At 38.8% G+C, this 20,457-nt stretch overlaps 1 protein-coding gene and 1 long non-coding RNA gene across 6 annotated transcripts in view; both read right to left on the bottom strand.

Moving 5' to 3' along the window:
- Positions 1-40: 40 nt before the first annotated feature.
- On the bottom strand, positions 41-8,051 carry LOC141783769 (uncharacterized). Its single transcript, XR_012597353.1, has 4 exons — positions 7,764-8,051; positions 5,135-5,220; positions 3,671-3,789; positions 41-2,162 (listed from the first exon to the last, which is right to left on the bottom strand). It is a non-coding gene; the product is annotated as an uncharacterized LOC141783769 (long non-coding RNA).
- Positions 8,052-15,500: 7,449 nt separating this feature from the next.
- The window catches only part of syt16 (synaptotagmin XVI), a 38,554-nt gene continuing 33,597 nt past the window's right edge, over positions 15,501-20,457 (bottom strand). For all 5 annotated transcript variants that reach the window (XM_074661235.1, XM_074661238.1, XM_074661239.1 and 2 more), the window contains exons 5-7: positions 17,559-18,023; positions 17,279-17,468; positions 15,501-16,193 (exon numbers count right to left, since the gene is read on the bottom strand). In XM_074661235.1, the coding sequence (XP_074517336.1) occupies positions 15,880-16,193; positions 17,279-17,468; positions 17,559-18,023 (969 nt within the window). In that variant the 3' untranslated portion in view covers positions 15,501-15,879. The remainder of the gene's footprint in view (positions 16,194-17,278; positions 17,469-17,558; positions 18,024-20,457) is intronic.

Raw genomic sequence — 20,457 nt, 5'->3', positions numbered from 1 at the left:
GATAGATAGATAGATAGATAGATGCATCAAAACACATAAAAACATTGTCACCTCACATACTTTATTTGATAATCAATCACCTGAAAAAAAGTTTACTGGCCCCTTTTTCAAAATAGTTTATCTTAAATATGGAATATGCATTTTCATCAAAATATAAATTCTTGTTTTAAAATATCAAGCTTCTCTTTAATAGTTGCCTGCAGTTGGAGTTGTAGTTGTTGTTGTTTTTCCATTGTAGTGATTGATTGTTATCAAGATGCACAATTTTCCAGCCCAGTGAAACTCCTGGACTGAACATGCAAAACACAGAAAGAGACACTGAAAAAGGATGAATCATTAATCGCTGTTGTTGTCAAACAGCAGATTAGTCAGCTTTATAAAGCACGCTTCGTGCCACATTAATAAAAATAATAAAATATCTTCTGACAATTTAGCAAAACTCAGTCAACTCTGTGACAACGTTGCAGCTGCTGTTAAAACCAGGACTGAAAATATGGGATATAATATCAATTTAAAGACATTCTGCTCTCTGAAATTTAGCTTTAAGACACCATAAAATCATTCACAAACTAATTATTTGGTAGCAGAAAATAAAATGTTGTGACTTCTTAGAGCTGAAGAGAAGGAGACACAATTTTCCTTTTTTTTTTAAACTACAAAACATGACTTCAAATCAAGCAAATAAAGATTTTTATAATTTTTGTTAAAAATTACTTTAACCCCCTTTATTATTTTGGTTTATAACACACTATAATGCCGTTGTACGCAAACAAAAGGACATTTTAAGTATTTATTAATGTCCAGTATTTGTTGATATGTATAACTTCTCAAATTAAGACATATTTTATAGCATTATATCTGTATTTTAATATATTGTCATTCATTATGTTTATACATCAGTAAATAAACACTTATATCTGCTTACAGCTGCATTATGGTGTGTTATAAACCATTTATTAAATGTTTACATACTGCTTATTAATTGCTAAATTGGGGGATTTTCTTATCATTCACTTGCATTGTGAGATTTCAGACACATCAGCCACTAAAAAGGGCTTCAAGATGAATAATTTCACCAGCAGAGGGCAGCAAAGTGATGCAAAACACAAGACATCAAGTACAGAGAAAGAAACAAGTCTTCCCACAGGCGGTAAACGCACCTCAGAGGATGTGGTATATCTTGAGATGATGATTCACACACAGTCCAGGGAATGTTACACACAGAATATTTCATAAATCACACGGTAGCATAAAAAGATAACAGAAGCGCATATTCTCCACGCAACCCAAGGTGCATCAAAAAGTAGCCTGCAGTCTGTAAATCCCTGAATACGCTCACGGTTCACATGAGCAACAATAACACAACATCAACAGCCTGCTTCAAGTCTCTCACATTTAATAAAAATGGCAGTGACGCTGCGGCAGAGTTTGACATCGACATCAGAGACCCTGTTGATCCTGAAGCAGAAGAAGAATCAGGGTTTTCTCTCAAATCCACTGCTGCCTCTTAGCAAGGAGACAGGAGGAGGTGACATCCTGGCAAACGAACACAACAGACCCCACCACACATGTCCCTTTAGTGGGGAAACCACGGCAGCTTTCTTCCTGGTGAACAAGCAGTACAAGCCCGTAACAGGAAGTGACGTTGCATTTCCCAGCTTTGAAAAGAGGCAGTGAGGTGTGGACAGTCAGCCGTTGTCGTCCAGGTTGTACAGAAGGACCTGGTGGTTGGGTGCGAGGCCCGGGCAGGTACCCAGGCTGTACAGGCATCCGGCTGACGGGTAACAGGGTACCAGCCGGTAACGCTGCAGCTCCTCCAGGCCGAACGCCGGAGAGCAGCAGTCCATCACCAGCACCTTCACCCTCTTCCTGTCCGGGTACAACAGCCTCCGCTGACCTCTCTCTCCTATGACCTCCTCCTCCTCTTCTTCTTCTTCTTCTTCTTCCTCCTCTTCTTCTTCTACTTCATCTTCTTCTTCTTCTTCTTCTTCTTCTTCCTCCTCCTCTTCGACCTCCAGCTCCTCTTCCTCATGGTGGATCTTCCTCAGCAGGTTGTTGATGAGGACGGAGCGCCTCAGGTAGGCCTCGGGGTCCTCCAGGAACCTCAGCTTCTCCAGGGACAGCTTCAGGATGCAGCTCCGGTCCTCCTGCAGTATCAGGTGCTGCACATGATAAACACAAAGGTAGATGGTTAGTCTGTGTTTTTACTTTTACAGTTTTATCAGAGGAATAAGATCAGATTTATGGAGGATGGAACCTGACAAAATAAATGACTTAATAAGTAAAAAAATATGTCATTAAATGTACCAAAAAGTTAGCTGGCTAACATAATGAAGCACACATGCATAAAGAAAAGTTAAAAAGAAATGTATAAAGAAAAGAATACAGAAATAAATAAGTTTGGGAAAAAATAAACAAGGGGTGAAATGCAAAGGGAAAATTGTTCAGAAATAGAAAAATACATAAACAAATAAATAAACACATACATTTAAAAATAAATATTAAATAATAAATGCAAAAATAACTAAAACCAAACAAAAATAAGTGAAAAATAAAGGCAAAAATAAATAATTAATATTAAAATTCATAGAAATAAATATAACAATAACTAAAATGGAAAATTAAAAAGAAGGGTAAATAAATAAGAGAATTAATACAAAGATAAATAAATAAAAAGGAAATCAAAACAGACATATCAATTTATGTCACATTTTATCAATTAATTAATGGCATTTATACCTTTATTTTTAATATTATGTTTGCTACATTTAATGACATTTATTTATTTATCGAGTTTTATTAATATATCAATATTTATTTATTTATTTATTTATTTATAATTTCGGCAAATTCCGTCCTCTGTACAGATTTGTAGCTCATACAAGCAGATAAAAGTCTCAGTGTCAAAGCTAAAACATTCACGTGATTCACATAAGTTTCTTGTGAAGACGTCAGCAGATACTCAGAAAAATTTGATCAAATAATCAGTCAAAGAACTGAAACATTCACGTGATTATCCGCTGAAGAGCAAGTGAGCAAATCTTAGCCAGCAAAGCGAATACTACACGATAAATTCACTTCTCCCACAAAAGAAAACAAATCGTGAACATGTTAAATTAGTATTTATTTTATGATTTCATGAAGTTTATGAGGGTCCCAGTTCAATTCAGCAGCACTTGCTATGGGAGCTACTAAATCTACTCTAGTTGAATTTAAAACGTTTCTTCAGTCACGTCCAAAAAGTTTCTAATTGTCTTTTTGCTAATACAGAATTCGTAGATGTTTTGGTGGCTGGTTAATCTGGATTTCAATATGAAGTAAATTCTGTCATGAACATGAAGGTTTCATCAGCATAGAAACGGAGAATGAGTGTTTTTAGTGATTCTTTTGAATGATTGAAAGCTGAAGGACAACATATAAAGAGTGAAACCATGTGATGGGAAACGAGCTCCACTGGAGGAGATGGTGAAGGTCAAGAATGAGAGGGAAAAAAAGCAACGTACAGAAATATGTGAAGAAAACCTGGAGACAATGCAAAGATCAACAAACACTCGAGGTGGGTCAGGGTTGCTTAACACGGAGAGAATCAAATTACATGATCGGCTTGAAGATCGACTTGAATGGTGAAAAGGAAAATGTCGACAACAAGATGGACTGAAGAGGTTCTTACTTTTTGAAAATATCCATGTAGGCCTCCGTGTAAATCCTCCTCCTCCGCATATTTCCTCTTGAAGTAGGCAACTTTCGACGTTGTTGAATGGTTTGGTCTCTCTCACAGGGAAGGGGCTGCTGGAGGCAACAAAACAACAGATTAGACTACAAATCTAACAGAGGGAATGCTGGGAAACTGGGATTTACCCTATAGCATGATTAAAAAATTTGCAAAAAGCTTCTGTTTCACGACTAAAGTGGATGTTATTGAATAGCGACAGTGAGCTTGGAGAAAATTTGAGGACACAAGCAAAGTAATCCCCTTTTGAAAAAGATCCATGTGATTAACTAACATTTAAATAAAGCTTATTATGACATTTTAAAAGCAAGTCATATCATTAGAAGGCTGGTACTAATTGAGGAAAAATAATTTGTTTATCAAAATTTCATATTTCTATTAGAGCTGTCAATCGATTAAAATATTTAATCGCAATTAATCGCAAATGAATCGCACATTTATTATGTGTTCAAAATGTACCTGAAAGGGAGATTTGTCAGGTATTTAATCCTCTTATCAACATGGGAGTGGACAAATATGCTGCTTTATGCAAATGTATGTATATATTTATTATTTTAAATCAATTAACAACACAAAACAATGACACATATTGTCCAGAAACCCTCACAGGTACTGCATTTAGCATCAAACAATATGCTCCAATCATAACATGGCAAACTGCAGCCCAACAGGCAACAACAACAAGCTAGTATGACATGGTTGGTACCGATGGATTCATCAGGTTTTCTAGTTTAATATGATGCCAGTATCTTCACTCTAGCTTTAAAACTGAGCCCGCTACAACCTCTGAAAGATCGATTGCGTTAATGCATTAAAGAAATTAGTGCCATTAAAACAAATTTGCGCTAACGCGTTAACTTTGACAGCCCTAGTTAATTGTGAAAAATATAATAGTCTTCCGCTGAGAAATAGTAAACTGATGATGAGTTAAATTTTTTTGTGAAACAGCATTTTGACACTTAAAGTCTGCAGTGAATCCAGGTTAATGAGGCTTTCTGGGTTACCTTTAAATCTGCTATAATCCATATTAATCCTTGTCAAATGTGTCATGTGAAAGGTGTCATCTGTAGTGAAAATCCCCTCAGCTCTATGGAGCTTTTTAGCATCTTTTAACTAAAAAAAAAAAAATTAAATCTACAATTAGAGAGTAGCTGGTGAACATAGTGGAGCATTTAGCAGCTAAAGTGACAGATATTTCCTTCAGGAGGTGGTGGAGACCAAAAACAGAGCTAAAATGATTAAAGATGATGTTTCCCTGTGTCTGCTGGATGTGTGAATAACTCACTGTTTCACCCCAAATCACCTGTTTCCGACAAGTCCTCCAAACTAAACTGTATAAAGGAAAGCTCTTATATGACATCACCTGAAGCCATCGAGGGTAAATGAGGTAACAGATCTGATTACCTGCTGCTGACGCTCCACAGCCGGCGCTCAGCTCTCTGAATCAGTGCGTCTGAGCCGATCTGAGCCTCCACATCGCCCTCAGACTCCTGCAGGGAAGAGACAGGTGAGGAAGAGGAAGAGGAGGAGGATAGGAAGAAAGGACCAAAACATCTGAGCATGAATGAACAAACTACACAATCTGTCTCAGCTGCCAACGTCCAAAGTTTGATTTTCTCCAACATGAATTTCTGGATCCAAAATCACATTTGTGCAACCTGGATATAAACATCTTCTACTTTTCATTTTCAAAGTAGGACAATCTTTATTTACAACTAAAGGTCTGACAAAAATGCTGTCATATTTGGGTGTAAAGCCTTCATCAGAGTTTACATGACAACAGCTCTATTTATAAAGGAACTAGGGCTGTCAAAGTTAACGTCATAATAACGTGTTAATGCGAATTAGTTTTAACGACACTAATTTCTTTAAAGCATTAACGTAACTATAACAAAGATACTGGTATCATATGAAACTAGAAAACCTAATGAATCCATTGACACCAACCATGTCATACTAGCTTGTTGTGAAGGAGGTTAAATAACGCTCCAAAATTATGCTAAATTTTGTTGAGGAAAACTGTCATGTCCTTTTTCAAAGGGGTCCCTTGACCTCTGACCTCCAGATATGTGAATGTAAATGGGTTCTAAGGGTACCCACGAGTCTCCCCTTTACAGACATGCCCACTTTATGATAATCACATGCAGTTTGGGGCAAGTCATAGTCAAGTCAGCACACCTGTACACCTGCCAGCAGGAAGAAAAGTAAGAAAGAAAGGAAACATAAAAGATTTAATCAAATGAAAATAAAAATAAATGTAAATAAAATAAAATAAAATAATGAAATAAAGGAAAACACATATAAAAACATTTTTAAAAAGAATGAAAAAGAACAAAATAAAATAGAATAAAACTATTCTATTGTATTTGTATGAAATGTGCATTTTATTTCATGTATTTCCACATTAAAAGCACTCACAATCTGTGTGTGCACTGCTGCATAATATCCTGATTTGACCCTTTAATGTTGTGCGTTTATCATATCTTTGCATAATATTTATAGAGCTGTCTTTTAAAAAAAATCTGCTGTCCTTGGAAGCTCATTTAAAATGAAGAACGAGGAGGAGGAGGAGAGATAAGAGGGCGGTGTGTGTGTGTGTGTGTGTGTGTGTGTGTTATTTAAAATGCCATAAATCAATCATAAACACGGAGTGGGAAGCTTTATCGTTGCGAAACATTCACGCCGGCTCCCCTGAAGCTGCTGCAGTGACTCACACAGTTTTTTAACATCCAACTGCAGCCCGAATATTTAATCTGTGGGAGAATGATGCATGATGATGGATCCGTGGCCAGAGAGAGAGAGAGAGAGAGAGAGAGAGAGAGAGAGAGAGAGAGAGAGAGGATGCGTGGGAAGTGTGTGTGTGTGTGTGTGGATGCAACACTTGCTATAAATTTTCTTTTGCAGCTAATATTTCCTCTAAAAGCAGAAGTGTGTGTGCACAGGAGGTCATGTTCTCTCCCTTAAAAGCACATTTATCTTCATTAGGATTGGTGGGAAATGTGCATAAACCAAGATATCAACTCTGTTTAAAGCTTTGTGGTGGTGCCTTCTTTATATAATACATTATATTAATAGCCTATGTATTATGAACCATAAGGAGGATTTTATCAACCCATATAGGAACACTTAATCATACACTTTATCTGACATGACCATCTAATTTGGATGACAGAGATTTTCTCTGGACAGCCATGACATGTCTTTTAAGTTGAGATAAATATAGTTTTTTTAATATTTTTTTATGGAGAGTTAGATACCTGTATTATATTTCAGTCCATTTACATTTTATTTAAAATTATCTGATTTTATTATATTTTAATTTTATTGTTTTTATGTGTTTAGCCTCTCCTTTCTTCACCTTTGCCTCCACGTTTAAAAGGTGCTGTAGGCTAGATACATTTTCTTTTGCAGCAAATAAGTGTGCACATGAGGTCATGTTTTATCCCTTAAAACCACATTTATTTTCATTAAGAATGGTGGGAAATGTGCATATACCAACTAAACTAACATGATCTTGATTTAAGAGACTTTTACTTCACATTTTATCACCACAAATATCAACTTTTCAGCCATGTTTTGAGCTTTGTGGTGTTGCATTGTTTATATAATTCATTATAATAATAGCCTATATATTATAGGCTATTATTAGGATTATAAGGAGAATTTGTCAACCCAAATAGGAACACTTAATCCTTCACTCTATCTGAAAAACTCAAGACCATCTAATTTGGAGTACAGTGATTATCACTGGACAGCCATGACATGTCTTTTAAGTTTAGATAAATATTGCTTTTAAAAAAATACGTTTTAGTTAGAGACCTGTATTTGCATTTTATTAAATAAATAATAATTTTATTCTATCTTAATTCTCCTTTTTATTGTGTTTTTTATGTGTTCAGTCTCTCCTTTCTTCACCTTTGCATCCATGTTTGCTGCTGATAATAAACTTGCATTAAGCCCAGTTTAGAGATGAGTCTCTCAGCTGCTGTTTTAAATGTAAAACCACCGTTTAATGTCCATTAAAGCTTCTTACCTTTAAATGATTCCGTCCAGCAGCAGCAGCAGCTCAGTAAATCCCAGTTAAAGTCTCTCCTCCGGTCCTCGGCGCCTCATCGACCGTCCTCACACCGACTCAGAGACGCTCCAGCTCGGCCTGAAGTCAGAGGCTCCCTCGGTCCCTGCAGACAGACAGATGGACGGATTGATGGATGGACGGACAGCTCCAGCTCCTCCGGGGTGAGACGCTCACTGCTCTCCAGCCTCCTAAAATATCCCGTTCACGGCAACAAGAGACAACACACACACACACACACACACACACACACACACACACACACACACACACACACACACACACGCACACACGCTCTCCTCATTGGTCCTGAGGAGGCAGATGTTTCCTGTTGCTAGGAGACAGAGTAAGCGCGGTGATGACGCTGCAGGATCACTCCTCATCTTCAACGCTGCTCCTCTCTACCAACACAGAGACACACTGAGACACACTGAGACACACAGAGACACACAGAGACAACTTTCTGCATCTAAAATATCATGTGTTGTTTTGTTTTGTTTAACAAAGTCTCTGTACACACAAATACATGTACACACACAAAAAACAGAAGTTTTTCATGCTACTTCACTGAATTATAGAACGTTTTAAACATTTATTATTTTTTATTTCAATAGCCTGTTAATTTTTAATTTATTTTCCATTCATTTTTTTACGTGAATTTAGCTTTATTTTTGTTAGAATTATCAAATAATTTTTATACAAATTCTTGCCTGTTTCAGCCCAGTCACACAGCAGTTCGTGAAATAGTCACAAAATGTAATGTATTGATTCGTGTACATAAACACGAATTTCACATTTGTTTTCGTGATGGTCAGCGCCGGAATCAATTCATATGTAATCCACGTAATTGTGAACCGGGAAGTATACAGAGCGGCGAACGCCGAGTAGGGAGGAGGTCGGGGTGATTTATTTGTCACGTAACTTCCGTATTTAAGTTATGGCACTTCCAGAGTTATTTTAACCTAAACTGCGATATTTTCCTAAACCTAACTAAGTCGTTTTTGTCACGTAACTTCCACACTTAAGTTACAGCATTACCGGTATTATTTTAATCTAAAACACAATCTTTTCCTAAACCTAACTAAGTAATTTTGTTGCATCAGCCTATAACCAAGTCGATCTTTTCCTAAACCTAACTAAGTAGTTTTATTTTGAAAAGACTGGAAGGGAAATTGACATGTGCATCACGTGTTGTTGAAAAGTCGTGCAAAGCGTAACGAAAAACAAGGGAAATTCGTGTTTATGTGCACAAATCAAATAGATTCAATTTTGTGACTATTTCACGAGCTGCTGTGTGACTGGGCTGTACCACCATACAGTATTACAGTTGAGAAAGAATAAAGGTTAATTGAACACTTGATACTATGCAGTTAATAAACAGCAACATAAACAAGATGCATGTTTGTAGGTTAAATCTACAAACCAAAGCATCTGCTGCCAAAGATTAAACTCTCCAAAAACACTTAGATAAATACTTTCTCTAATCTGTAATCCACTCTGTGTGAAACTGGAAATCTCTGCTACCAATCACAGAGGGATGAACTGTGTTTTTGTTGTTGTTAACTGAGGTTAGAAAAGCCTCATTCTCAGAATTAAGACATCTGAACTGGACAGAGAGACGGACCCAAGAAACCAGATGGCGGACAGACGTTCCCACAGCGGGGATCTTCTGGGTTTTATTGGCAACGACAAAACTTGGTACAAAAAGTGCTTTCTGGGTGCCGTGGGGGGATCAGCATGCACGGCCCAGACCGGACCGGACCAGACCAGACCAGGACTGCAGGTCTCTACAGAGTCAGTGTCTCAGACTCGTCTCTGTAGAACAGTTACAGGTTCCACTTAGGATGTCAATGAAGATCTAACAGGATTTTCAGAAAACAAAAAGGGGACTGTGCTTTAGTTTTTGTGTTATTACCATTTAATTATTATTTTTTTAAATTATTTATAAGGGAGAAAAATCAAATTAAGCCCATTTTCAATTTTATGTTTTTGACAATTGATTAAAAACTACTTGTTTTTGGATTCATTATAACGCTTAGACTTATCTTTAATTCTTAAATTTCTGTTTCTAAAAGGAAAATTCAAATACCAAAAAGGCTTGAAACAGGGTTACGGCATTTAAAAGAACACTAATATAGGAATAATTCAGTAAAAAAGGATTATTTGAGAGAAGAGAAGATCAACACGCTAAGCAGCATACTGAGCTAGAACCAGGAGGCGATTAGCCTAGCTTAGCATAAACACTGGCAGCGGGGGGAAACAGCTAGCCTGGCTCTTCTAACACCTCTAAAGCTCACTAATTAACACGTAACATCTTGTTTGTTTAATTATGCACGTAAACAGTGATGTAAAGATGACAGTTTGTGGTTTTTACAAAGAGTTACGTGTGGAAAATGTTTAGTAAACTTTGGTAAAAGTTGGTGAATAGAGAACGGGAACATGACGTCATCGACAGCAAATCGGAAATTTTTGGAGGAAAATGGGTAAGAGTGCCGTCCGCTGGCTGTTTACGACAAGTGTCAAAAGATAACACAAAACACTGCACAGTGAATAAAATAAGATTCAAAAGCTAGCTGATCTTTGTCCAGATGACTGTGTAGTTGGCATATTGCCCCTTTGCCTCTGTCAGCTTCTCTTTATATGGGTATTTGTCTTTCGCACGTACTTTAGACCTCCTTCCTCTCCGTGCGCTACCCTCCCAAAATAGTGGCGCGCCCCGGAATGCTCCACGATTCCCATTCCCTACATTAGAAAGAGCCAGGTTAGGGTGCGTTCCAAATCACTTTTTTCTTTTTACTTTTAGTACATACTGCAGCTGTGTAGTGTTGCATGCAGTATGCATAACATTGTGCCTTTAGTACGTACTGTGCAGTCCAATACCCATACTACCATACTATTTAGTATGCCAGAAAAAGATTTAGTACGTCCCAATACATAATATGTCAAATGCAGTATGCCAAAAATACCAGGATGTATACTACACCCGGTGACATTTTGCAGTGTGCAAGCCAGCATGCTTTTCTGGCTATTCTGACCCACAATCCTCTGTGCAGGGGATACATGAGCAAGAGGGTCAGAGTTCAAGGTGCAATGTTATGAGGAAGTAGTATGCGTACTGGATGAAACAGTACGTACTTTGTAAGGGCAGCTGCAGTACGTACTAGAAGTAAAAAGAAAAAGTATGCGATTTGGAACGTAGGCTAGATGTTTCCCCCTGCTTCCAGTCTTCATGCTAAGCTAAGCTAATGATGTCCTGACTCCAGCTCAAGTTAAAACTGCCTGTACTATATTTGTAAAAAAAATCAGTTCACTAGATTTGGTAATGTGTGGAAAAAATGAACTTTTAACAGACATGTTTTGTTTGCTATAGCGTCTCAGTCGGCTTTGGTCTTTGTTGTGGACTTGATCCTGACTGAATGTGGTCTGACTTGGACCTCAGTCCTGGTGCAGGTCTTGACATTAGGCCCTGTAGTCACCTCCCATGCATGCAGTCCTACAGCAGCATTCACAGGGAACAACGAGAAGGCTTCATGCAAATTTGGATCATCTGTTTTGTTTTTTTATCATGGTGGATATGTTTCATCTCAAAATGTTTACAGGCACTTCATCATCATCATCATCATCATCGGAGGAGTATTAGTACAACGGTAGCACATCTGCAGCACAATCTGATTGTCTCACATCTGTAATACTACCTGGGACCTCAAACTTCAGCATGCAGACGTGTAAATAGAAATCCTGGGAAATACTAATAAGAACATTAAACATTTACCATTTTAAAAAATATAGAATAGATATTATTATAGATTCGATCTGTACAACAACTCAACATGCATAAAATATATCAGTCTGTGCAGTAAATATAGTTCATGTCACTATTCACACTCACAAGTATGAAGCCTGGAGAATAGGAGTGCTGACAGGTCGAATGATCTGCCAAATGACAATTTAAAAGTAGTAGATTAAGACAAGTTTTTAGGTGCAAAAAATACTAGGCTAACAATTAATAGAATACTTTATGTATTTGTACTTTGAAAAAATAAAAATAAAAAATGTGGTAGCAGTTTGTTGTGCTCTAACATGAAGTTTCCTGTCTGTGTTTGTGTTATTTCACCAGATAAATAAACAAATAATAAAATTCAGTTGTATTACGCAATCAATTTTATACAAACACAACAAAACTGCTTTACGGTTTGTTGATTTTTAACCTCGAGACGAAGCCAAAAAGACAGTTTGCTGGAAAAAGCCACTAAGAAAACGAGAAAAAACTGAACATTCTACAAAACAGAAGATAATTGCAGCTAACTTCTGGTTTTTGACTCCGCCTACGTAGGTTTAACTCTAAATCCTAATATTGTGGTCTTTGCAGAGTGTATATATACAAAAATAATTCAAATAAAATACAAATTTAAATCCAGCCTTTGCAGCACTCCTATTCTTCAACTGATGCTTCATTTATACCTGAAGTAGTCTTCATCATCATCATCATCATCATCATCATCATCACATATCTGCAGCTTAAACACAAGACATCCAGCATTTACAGCTTGTTTCCTGTATTTAACAGATATTATAGAATGAGTCCATTAAATTGTGCCTTTCCACATATTCATTCATTTTTGGGGGATTTTTGTGCATAAAATGATGCACAAGACATCTAGAATATGGAGCAGCCATAAAAACCATGGTCTTAAATTAGCATATTTCACTTGGTGCAGTATTATAAAGCTTCAATAGCTAATTATATAAAACGGACAACATTTTCTATCTTTGTACGGTCGGAGGATTATGCAAAATACCAGCACGTTTCTTTGATATTTCTATATATAATGTCATTTTTCAGTGCTTTGCATTCATGTTCATTGTGTCTTTTAAAACCATGAAACTAAAAAAAAGAACAAAATCCGTAGATTGCTCAATGCCTGATGTGTGGGGACAGGGTTTCTTTGTGATTTGGGTGAACTGACCCTTTAATTCACATGAAGAATTTGAATATGAGCATCAGCTCATTTGTTATGCTTCACTTTCCAAAAGTAATTACAGACCGTCATCTCCGTGAAATCGTGCATTTTTGAGTAATTCTCTTGCGGTGTCTTCCGATCAAAGCTTTCACAGCGAGCTGCAGTTCATCATTTCTAAAGAGATCTTTGTTGACACCTGCCTGAAGAAAACAAAACACTCAAATAAAGACATCTCCTGCTCTCGGTGTGTGAACCCCCCCCCTCACCACCGCCCCGAGGGGTTTGGAGCTACAGTATCTGTCTACACAAACAAATATAATCCCCCCCTCCGGGCTGAACTGCTGCCTTATGACTCAATGATGCTCAGACTGGAAGAGGATGAGCGTTAGCAGCAGCATTACCGTCATCACACTGTACCGTTCTACAGCTGTAAACTACCAATTACCACCAGAGCGGAGTGTGTTGGGAATAAAAAAACACACACTTCCAGGGTAATTCATCGCATGTTGTTATTAACAGCTGCAGTGAGATATTTAAAGCCTCTTTTCAGCTCAGCGTTGATGGGTGTTGAAATGAGCTTTTGCCCCTGTGAAGGAGATGGAGTGGAAAGGCCAAATAACATCATTCAGTGTCGACGGGGGGAAGAGATGCTCTCATCCCGACGGGGTTGAGAGTCTCCAGCTGCCGCGGCTTCCTGCCTGTAGTAGCACACGTGTCGGGAGAATATGAATGAGCGCTGCTGAATATGAATGAGACGCTTTCCTCCTCCACTTGAATCATAAAACATCTTCACTTCTACTCTCCGTGTTGGTTTCTTTACTCGGTATTTTACGGTCACGTGATCCTTCAGCGGTAACACGAACACTAGTGAGGTTTCCATCCGATTGTAGCGCAAATAATTGTCAGAAAAATTGCCAAAAGAAAATGCTAATTTATGCACATTTCCATCCACTATAGGAGTTGGTTCATCGAGAGAAGCAGAAGGTGGAGGTAATTTTCCAGTCAGGTGCCATTAAACTAATGCAGAAGAAGAGGACACAACGAGATGACATCATTAAAAGAGCTCCAGTCAAAGCTCAAAATGTAGAAAAGCAAGGTAAAGCTGTGAAAATATAGCGTACTCTAAAAATGATACTGATTTTTCTAGGTGGCTAAAATACGTTTTTCTGCTGCTCCCGTAGCTGCTTTACCTCGCCGTCAGACAGCCCTTTCTGACAGGGATCTGAAGCCATTATATCGCTCTCTTCAAAGCCACCAGACTCCATTCACAAAAACAGTAATTTTCCATTTAAAAAAACAAACTGAAAAGAACGAAGATGGACCCGCCCTTTAAGTCACATGCTTCACGTACGACGCGATTAATTCGTCAAGTCTGTTTCCATTTCACTTTATCGCATTTTGCTTTAATCGATACACTAATTTTTCCACATCAGCCAAGCGTAAAAAAGTTTTCGTGATAATTTTTAGTGTTTTTGTTTTGGCGTTTCCTGGCGGGTTTTTTTCATGCGCAAATTGGAAATGCACATAAAAACAAGTGGATTAGAAACCTACTGACTTCACCATACAGCTCCAACTGGGCAGTTGTAATATTCTCACTTTGCGACGATACAACAACCGCGACTCTCAACTTTTACGCAGCTGATTTTAGTAGAAACAACTGTTTCAGTTTCAGATACACATTAATTGATAGAAACTTCCAGTTTGTGTCATTTACAAATTAAAATAGTAAACATTTGCTGGTTGCACCTTTAAAATATAAAGATTTGCTTTGATTAATCGCAAATTAATCACAAATTTTTTTATCTGTTCAAAATGTTTAATACTCTTATCAACATGGGAGATCGAATAGTAGCCGGGCCCGACGGTGTCCCGTTGGATTTTTAAGAGGTTAATTAAAAATCCCAAGTTGTGTTAGTGCGTTAAAGAAATTTAACTTTGATAGCCCTAGTTTAGTTGTTTGTTTTTTTAGACCATGTAAGATTAAAGCTCTCCAGTGAAACCAGACTAATGACACTTTTTTCAGGATTAGCTTTTTAGAGTCAGGTTAATTACCCCCATCTGTCCCCTACAAATCAGATTAATGAGTTTTTTGTTAGATTAATTGACTTAATTGGAAAAATTATCAATTGATGACTCGCTAGTTTGTTAGCTGAAGCCCAAATTAGAGCTGTGGAGATGTAGATGGAGATGGTTTGTGGTGCAAACAGTGGAAGTTAGGAAAGTAAAGTGTGGAAAGAGGTATGAGCTTTGTAATGAATGACTTGTGCTCAATGTAAAAGATGGCGGATATATGTAAAGACAATGTTCATATTAGTTACTTACTTACTGGACTGATTGATTGATTATAATTGTTTGATTTAGTTACCAAATTCATCATATAAAATCAACCATTCTCAGCTTGTTGTCAGTGTGAGACGGCCGTGTTTCTAGAGAGGAAGCGACAATAATCGTTTCAATATGACATTTTCAGGACGCTGCTTCTTTCTGTTTCCTGTCTGCATTAGTTCATAAGTCGCCGTGCATATCCGTTGATTTGCCAGCCAGTAAAAGTACAGCAAAGATTTAGAAATAACGAGTCACACACACACACACGCACACACGCCTCTACTTTGTGTGTACTTTCTAACACAGCATTTCACTAGAAAAACTAAACAGCAGCTCCCTCGTCTCACAGCTGAGCCGCTTTACAGAAAGAAAAAAAAGCTATAAATGAAGAACAAACTCTCAGCTCCTCTTGGAGGCCGACGGATCTTTGTTTTATTGAGGAGGAGAAATGTATTTCTGCATGCAAACCTTCAAAATTGTAAGGATTTTACATGAGAAATAAATACTTTAGCGGATTTTGGCCTCCACTTGTAAACTGAAGGCTTTCTTCTTTCATTTATTTATTACTTTTAAACTCATGTCGGCCTCCAAAAGCAGATGAATTTGTTGTAACCAGCCAGGTTTGATGTTGATGTGACGATAGTGTGCTCTGAGAACACTAAGTCTTTGAATCCATCGCCTCTGAAGCCACATGCATCATCCTGTCCGCCGATCAAATCGATCATTCCTCCAACGTTAAAGAAAAAACTCTCTTTCCTCTTAAAATAAAAAAATCCTAAATCTTGGTGGCGTTACGCCTCCAGCAGGACGTGCCAGCGGCAGACCTGCTGTCCTCGACTGTCCTTCATGTCCTGCCAGTGGAGCAGCTCCTCCTCGCCGCTGCTGTTCTGGCCCAGGGCGATCCAGCCCACCATCTCCTTGCGCTTCATGCTGCGGCGGTTGTAGATGGAGACCAGCAGCGTGACGTCCGACAGCTGGAACAGCGCCACCTGGAAGACGAAGGTCTCCTTGTAGACGGGGTTGGGCTGGCCGCGACGCACCGACGTCTTGCAGCGAGAAATCTCCTGACCGACCGAGTTCAGCAGAGTCAGACGCCCGTAGGTGTCTGGACCAGAGAGGAGGAGGGGAACAAAATATACAAATGTCAACCTTTTTCTGTCATGTTGGTATCATATCTTTTTAGGTTTTTATATCATTCTGGTTCGTATGTTTTAGCTTCAAAATGCTATTATCACTTTAAGCTCTTTTAAAAACGTTTCCCCACATGGTGACCTGACGTGGGTTTCTGCGTGATGACGCTGCTACATGTACAGTATATATACATCCTTCTAGTCAGTGTATTAATACAGTAACTCAGATGGCGGTCGGCGTGCTCCCAGTTTGGAGAAGCAGACAGGAGTACCGGCAGGAAGCTAAGCAACGTACTGCTGTGGACGCCACGTTAGTTCAGATCAGAAAGTCACACAATAACACAAACTAACTGACGACGTTTGTGTGGTGTACTAAAATGCAGGCTCGTGACACGCAAAATATCTGTGTGATGTCGTGGTATTTATACGCCTTTTCATGAGTCCGGGTTGGTGGCTTTGAAGACGGCAATATAATGTCTTCAGTTCCCTGTCAGAAAGGGCTGTCTGACGGCGAGGTAAAGCGCTGAAAATATTCTAAATGTGGAGTACACTTAAACTGATATTGGATCTTTTAGGTTTCTAAAATAATTTTTTTCTGCTGCTCCCGTCCACAGCTGCTTTACCTCTCCGTCAGACAGCCCTTTCTGACGGGAACTGACGCCGTTGAATCGCTGTCTTCAAAGCCACCAGACTCCATTCACAAAAACAGTAATTTTACCTCTCAGAACACGGGAGTATACTTACAACCCCACTTCAAATAAATCTGAGTCAGTTATTTCCAAACTTAGCACCGCTAACGTTGACTCAGCTAGAGCTAGCGTTCACATTAACCATATACTTATTTATTAGCTCCGATTAGCGTACTTTAGTTTATTAGTAGGGTAACCTACGTCACTGCCTTTTGCAACGGCTGAGTGGACGTTTCCATTTGAAGAATACGGAACAGAACGCAGATGGACCCGCTGGTTAACTTGTTTTTCCCCGGTCACTGATTCTTTACTGATTAACTCTAATGTGTGTGTGTGTGTGTGTTAGCGTGTGTGAAGGTAGAGTGTTTGACCTGGTGGTCTGTTGATGGCCAGGTTTCTGAAGTGGCTGCCCTTGATGAGCTCCACAGACATGCGTCCCGTGGTGGCGTTGTACGTGAGACCCACCAGCAGCTCGGGGACGCCGCCGTGGGTCAGAGATTGCGTGGACGAGGCGCTGTCGCTCTGAGACACGGCAGACAGGCTCAGCTGGGAGTCCAAGCTCTGACAAAACACAGAGAGATAAACACAGAAGATATTTACACAAATCTGACCAAACGCAGCGTGATGTCTGTAAAATGACGTCCACCTCACCTTGAGGTTACTGCGAGGCTCCAGGACCAGCGTCACCTCCATCGTCCCTCCGTCCGGGTCCAGCCCGCTTAAACGCAGCACCTTCTCGCCCATCATGCGCTCGCGGGACATCCGAGAAGCTCCGAGCGCGTACAGCCTGAACCTGATGGCCGACATGGGCAGTTCCGACGGGTCCAGGCGCGAGAAGCGAAACGTCTCGTTGAAGTGCGGCAGCGAGCCTTTCTGTATCGACGTCTTGTGGCGTTGCTTCTTGGATGGGAGCAGCACCATGTGGACCTGCCAGGAGTCCATGCCGCTGCGGGCCTTATCGGGGATGCCCCGGGCCGCGATCACGGAGACCAGCAGCTTCTCCGAGTCGGGCCGGTACTCCAGAGAGAGGACCAGGTCTCCGCATTTAGAGATGGGGGTCCGAGGGGAGGAGCTGACCGGCTGAGGCGGGACCTCATCCTGGGGGGGCTGCTCCTGCTGAGAAGGTCGGGAGAATAAAACCAACTTAATTATGCATTCATTTATACGAAATAAAGTAAAAAAACATCAAAAGAAGAGGGAAGATAAAACTTCTTCTTCTTCTTTTAACCAGCGAAGACTCCAGGAAGTCACCGCTCCCGGCTTTAAAGTCGCTGATGGGGACATTTTATAGCTTCAGACAGAGCCAGGCTAGCTGTTTCCAGTCTTTATGCTAAGCTAAGCTAACCAGCTGCTAGCTGCAGCTTCATATTTAACAGACAAATATGAGATATGAAATCAGACGCATAACCCCCCAGTCCCAGATATATCAGAAAACCAAAACACCGTCATTTTCTGGGTTCATAACGTCACCCGGCGGCGAGCTGTATTCACGTACAGTGTAGATACAGATACTGACTGTATCTAGCAAGCCACACGTCGCCTCTGTGGTATGAACCCAAAATAAACAGATTGTGCTGTGATTTAATATCAATAAACGGATCAAAATGATGCTGAAATAACTACATAATGATGTTGATTTGAAAAAGGTCTGAATTCATGCTTTGTCAGGTCTGTTACCAAGACGACAAGCAAACAACTTTTAAAATGCTTGATTTCTGAATGGAGTCTGGATGGATCAGTGTCAGGCTATGCAGCTGCTCCATCAACACTCAACATAAAGGCATAAATACGGCAGCGACGTTGTTGTTTTCTACCATAAACAGTCTGAATTTGACAACAAACTATAGGCTTCAAAAACCCACTAAACTACAAACTTCTTCCTCCAACATGTACTGTATAAGAGATGCTTAGTGAGGAGAGATGCTGAATGAAGAAAGAGATGAATAAATGTCCTGAAAGGCACTTCCTTATATTCTATAAAAGGCTTAGTGGTTACTGATGATCTCTCAGTCTCTGGCCTCGCTGCTGCGGTCTATTTATAACTTAACACACAATCGGCTGGGATATGAATAGAGAGGCAACAGGAGACGAAGACGAAGGAGGAGGAGGGCAAACAAAGAGTCGCTTGGACATTGATTCCTTCCAGCCGCCCTGATTGACGATAACCTTATCAGCTGAACGAACAGGTCCTCTCTCTTCTTCAGGGTCCAGTAAATAACTTTAAGTTAAACCACATATACATCTGTTGAGTTGTAGGTTTGAAATGTGACTTTAAAACGTTTACAGTTTGCTTGTAACTTGGATTTTCACAATGGAGAGTCAAAATAAAAGTGTTCGTAGAAAATATTCAAACCACTCCTGTAGTTTATTCCACTTCTGTATGATCAGTATGTTCATCTTCTTTTTCTACTACCATTTTTACTACTTTTATTTTTGTGCCTTTTTACTGGATCTTTTATTCTATTTTTATGAACTTATTTATTTTTTCCTGTTGTGTTTTGTTTTCATGCCATACTGTAAAGCACTTTGAGCTGCATTTTATGTATGATAGGTGCTATAAAAATAAAGTTTTTATTATTTTTGTTATAAAAAACAATAATGTGTTAATCATAGATCCCCTTTTTCAGCATTATTATTATTTACACTGTTCATATGTATTGTTTTATATATTATTTCATATATTTATATAAAAAAATAATGCACATATTTTCACATACTTATTTCCATTTTTTTTCTTATAATTTCCCTATGTTTTTATTTATATATACAGTATATATTGTATTTATAATTTTTCAATTTTATAATTTCTGTTTTTATACATATGTTTTAATATATATTTTTCTATATTTTAATTTTACATTTTCAGTTTTATAATTTCTGTTTTTATAAATATGTTTTATTATAAATATTTTTATATTGTAATTATACACTTTCAGTTTTATAATTTCTCTATGCTTATATATACTGTATATATATATTATAGAATAGGAGCAACTGTAACTCATTTCCCCCCCGCGGGGATCAATAAAGTATATCTAATATGATTCTGAAATGGGTATAATTGTTATTAGTGGCGTATATTTCAATGTATTTAAATAAATTAATTCTTTGGGGACGTAAAAACAGACAAAGTAGCTTGTTCAGAGTGAAATGAGCTGATTTCTGATGAATAAAAATAAACTATTTGTGGAATATAAAGACTCACAATCACTGAATGATTCTCAAAAAGCTTTTTTCAGATGTTAAGAGACACAAACTGAGCAGAAATCCTGTCATAAAGGAGAAATAAACCTCCTCCTCCTCCTCCTGCTCCTCCTCCTCTTCTTCTATGAAGCCAATCTCAGCCTCCCGTACAGTCAGCAAACACAACATTGATTGTGTCGAGTGTTGACAGAGCGGGCCGAGTGTCGCCGTCGACATGGCAACCGCAGCGAGAGAGATAAGATAATCACGGAGCCGCAGCTCGAGTCTATTGAACGTGCAGGTCAGGAGGTCAACATATGAAGAAGGAAACACAGGCGCTCACCTGATAAATGTTTTATCCTCTACA

Source organism: Sebastes fasciatus, chromosome 15 (genome assembly GCF_043250625.1).
Source record: "Sebastes fasciatus isolate fSebFas1 chromosome 15, fSebFas1.pri, whole genome shotgun sequence".
NCBI classification, from domain to species: Eukaryota; Metazoa; Chordata; class Actinopteri; order Perciformes; family Sebastidae; genus Sebastes; species Sebastes fasciatus.
Note: the sequence above shows the minus strand (reverse complement) of the source record. Positions and strands in the feature narration are given on the sequence as shown.